This window comes from Ostrinia furnacalis, unplaced genomic scaffold, assembly GCF_004193835.3.
Source record: "Ostrinia furnacalis isolate ACB-3 unplaced genomic scaffold, ASM419383v2 OfSCF1862, whole genome shotgun sequence".
In the NCBI taxonomy this organism is placed as follows: domain Eukaryota; kingdom Metazoa; phylum Arthropoda; class Insecta; order Lepidoptera; family Crambidae; genus Ostrinia; species Ostrinia furnacalis.
Window position 1 is genome coordinate 868,438 of NW_021132101.1, and position 3,515 is coordinate 871,952.

Genomic DNA, 3,515 nt, shown 5'->3' on the forward strand with positions numbered 1-3,515 from the left:
CGTTCGTTCGTTTCAGCCGAAAGACGTCCACTGCTGGACAAAGGCCTCCCCCAAGGATTTCCACAAAGACCGGTCCTGCGCCGCTTGCATCCAGGTGATTATTAGTTTATTTCAATATTAAATGTTATTTTATATTTTTATAAATATTTTATGAGCATAATTTATATAAGAATTTTCGGGTAGCAAAAATGTAGTTTTATGAAGAAAAAAAATACTTTTTTAGTTAAAAAAGTTTACTTTTTGAGTACCTACTTAAAAAACGTTAATCCTGGTCGGAATAATTAAAAATATAACCTAAATGCATACCTACACAACATTGGTCAAAACTTATTCGATCAAACAGCAACATAGTATTCAATCAGTATTCTTTTTGCCTGTGAAGAATTTCATCATTTTCGTCACTGTTTTTGTCCGCTTCTTCCCTGGAGTTTGGGAACTTATTTGGCTGTCTGAACTCGAGGATTCTGAGTCGTTGAGCTGTTCCACCTGCAGTGTGTTGGACACTGAGTAGCCATCAGATATATTTCTTGAGTTGAGAAAATCGGCATCATCGTCGGCTATTTCGGAGATGGTTGGCAAGGAATAACTTGAAGAAATTTCATTATTTTCATTTGTTCTGAAACATAAATTATCATTTCTCTAATTAGTTATCTGTTTGGAAAAGGAATTATCTTCTTTGGCTTTTTATTAAAAAAGCAAGTTTCGAGACCATCCTATTTTATTCATCACGTCTGCTAAGTGTGAAACTGAAGCTAGGAAATAGAGATAAATAAATATAAATATCCTTGGACATTTACACTGCGCTTCTAGTCCCAAACTAAGCAAAGCTTGTACTAGACAACAGATATAAACATACTTAAATACTTTTTTTTTGTAAATACATACTTATTATACATAGAAAACACTTTAGATCTTTGACGACTCCAAGGTGCATCATACTGGTAGTGTTTGGTGCTTCTCCATACTCACTCAGAAAATTTAATCTTGCCAAGAGTCTGGGCGAGCTGGTCCCAGAAGTCGTAGGGCACCCACTCGTCTTCCTCGTAGACCAGTTGGTGGTAGTTGGCCAAGTGGTGGGAGGACGGCGGTTGGCACTTGCGGTAGATGACCGGGATTATATTGCGCCTCACGTTCCACTCTAGGGAAGAAAAGGGATAGAAGGATATTCAGTCCTGCTAAGATAGCACGCGGTATCGTGACAAGGGAGTAATTAAACTATGAACGGTCGAAATTGATGATCAGTGGTCAACCCACATTCAATAAAAATTAAACGCCTATTTGAAAACTTGATTTTCAAGAATGCTTCTATGTTTTCGAGATCAGATTTGTAAACTATTTTGGTCACTTTCTATTTCGTCACTTAACCAAACGTCAGGAAAATTGTGTTTATTGAGATCCTTAACCCTGCCGGTATATAGAAAACCATTTTACATTCGTATGAATCTTATGTTAACTCAGTAAAGTTAATAAATATGGCGTCAACAATACAGGCACTATCGGGTAAAGGTTTAATGAATCTTACCAATGCCGATGCCGTTGCCCTGCGCGTAGTACGCGTAAAAGAAACTATCAGCACTGACGAGGAAGTCGGGCGAGTAGACCAGGATGATGCGATGGCAGCGCTCCGTGATGAACTGAGCAATCGGCCCGTACCGCTTGAGCGAACCGGGCTCGACGTCCAAGTCATACTCGGTGCATAGCTACGGAATAACATATATGTATAAATAAATATGCGCCTGAAAAGAAAGCAATTTATTATACTTTCCAAGTAGTTTTAGATGTCCGCCAGAAGGGCGGGGCCCATCCATTAAAACCCGACAATGTCATCCGCTGCTGTGTTGGATGTCCTAGCTAGTACTACCAAGTCCAGGATAGATTTATTGCCCAGGATACATTTATCAATAAATAGCTCTTTCATATTTTTTTCGTTTTAACCTTAAATCCCAATGCTTTCATCCGAGATAGAATCTCTCGAACAAACTCCCAGTCCTCGTGGGCGAAAAGCACATACGCATGGTAGTAATGAGGAACGCCGTCCCTTCTGTCATCGTATGTGATGATCCTGTTATGGTTCCCGTTAATTCTGTCTTCTAGAATTCCATTCTCATTTCCAAAATCATTTTGATAAACTGCGGGTGCTGAAAAGTTATAATAATTATGATCGGGTTATTTTCTTTATTTATACCGAAGTTAATAACTTTGGAAAAAACAATGATGGCACAAATCATTGAACTCACCAATAAGTTTGCCAAGGTTCGCAAGTTCGATAATATCGTCGTATAAATCGAATCTGTCTAGCCGTGTCAAGTAGTCGAGGAGAGTCTGCAGCGTGGCGGTACCGTCGCCCCTCTTCACCCAAATATCCAAGAGCCTGCCAGCCTTGTCTGGGCTCTCCCCTATGCTGCGTGCCACCTCTGAGGATATTTGCAACAAGTATGCTAAACCTCTCCAATCTCTGTTTAAAAAGAGCATTTAGAAATGTTTAGGTATCACATTTGTAGGTGTAAGAAAACACAAAACAGTGGCACAGGAGACCTGCTTTATGTAGTAGGCTTGGAAGAATTTATTCGTCCAAGGTAGCAGGTCTCGATTGGCGGGAAAGTGAGTTTTGTTTTCTTTTCCGAATATTAGATAATAATGTATAATAAGTGTTCGCCGTCGCATGCAAATTAAACAAAACAGTGTAACATCACTTTAAATTATCTTAAGAAGTCGGCGTGAGGCCTCAGAAAAGTGAAACTCAAGATTAGCGGTAGAAGAATATCGTCTAACATTCTTATTATTATAAAAACTACATCATTACTTGAATAAACAAGAATTGGTTTAATAAGTAACTTGACATTGGCTCTTTCGCTAACCTCACGGAAGTTCCTGAATTAATGTTAAATTAATGTAACTTCATTTTACCTGGGAAGATTATTGGGTCCATCAGTCGTTATTACACGTCTAGTATTCAACAAATCCGACACCAATGTCCTAAACTCGTAGCTCAACGACGATAAAGGTACCGCCGAGGCATCAATGGCATCGCCCATAACTTCCAACGTTTATTAAAACACTTGTTTATTGCACTTTTGAACATAAAATCACGTAGCTTATGCATAAGTTTTACTATTCAAGTAGGATCAAATGGAATTCCCAAGTGAGCCATCAGTAGCATCATCACACTAAACAAAACCGGTCTCGTCATTTCAAGGATGTTTTTGTTTTTAAATACAAGTTTTACGGCTTTGAACATTTCCTCCAAACATCTCAAATAATTTCTTCTCGCACAAAACCTCTCAAGAACGTTGTTTGTAATGTTACACACCTCTAGCTTTTTACGTTTGGAGCCAAAAGGTTGCTCTTGAAACGCATCGTTATCTCGTTTCCTATTGTTTAAACAGGTGTCTATTTAGAGACAAGAAAGTTTCATTCCTTATATTTACTAAAAAAAAATAGGGAAATCGTGGGGTTGACCCTACGGAGTATGACACAAAGCCACGATTTCCATTCATCATAATCACTCCGTCCAT

The 3,515-nt window shown here is 38.6% G+C and overlaps 1 protein-coding gene across 2 annotated transcripts; it reads right to left on the minus strand.

The window, feature by feature from the left end:
* Nucleotides 1-207: 207 nt before the first annotated feature.
* On the minus strand, nucleotides 208-3,245 carry LOC114353912 (myeloid differentiation primary response protein MyD88-A-like). 2 transcript variants are annotated; one of them, XM_028306078.1, is made up of 6 exons: nucleotides 2,908-3,245; nucleotides 2,238-2,414; nucleotides 1,936-2,138; nucleotides 1,523-1,700; nucleotides 970-1,138; nucleotides 208-616 (listed from the first exon to the last, which is right to left on the minus strand). In XM_028306078.1, exons 1-6 carry the CDS (start codon nucleotides 2,927-2,929, stop codon nucleotides 355-357), a joined length of 1,011 nt encoding a protein of 336 aa, XP_028161879.1. In that variant the 5' UTR covers nucleotides 2,930-3,245; the 3' UTR covers nucleotides 208-354. The 2 variants fall into 2 exon arrangements, with proteins under 2 accessions (XP_028161879.1, XP_028161878.1); XM_028306077.1 differs by having other exon boundaries at nucleotides 209-616; nucleotides 2,238-2,455; nucleotides 2,908-3,244.
* Nucleotides 3,246-3,515: the final 270 nt, after the last annotated feature.

What these genes read in the sequence shown, in the direction of transcription:
- LOC114353912 (XM_028306077.1), bottom strand. Translation starts at nt 3,035, where the DNA reads ATGGGCGATGCCATTGATGCCTCGGCGGTACCTTTATCGTCGTTGAGC. An exon ending in GAACCTTGGCAAACTTATTG is followed by an intron (nt 2,139 to 2,237) that starts GTGAGTTCAATG and finishes ATAACTTTTCAG; the next exon opens with CACCCGCAGTTTATCAAAAT. An exon ending in GGCAAGATTAAATTTTCTGA is followed by an intron (nt 617 to 969) that starts GTGAGTATGGAG and finishes TTTATGTTTCAG; the next exon opens with AACAAATGAAAATAATGAAA.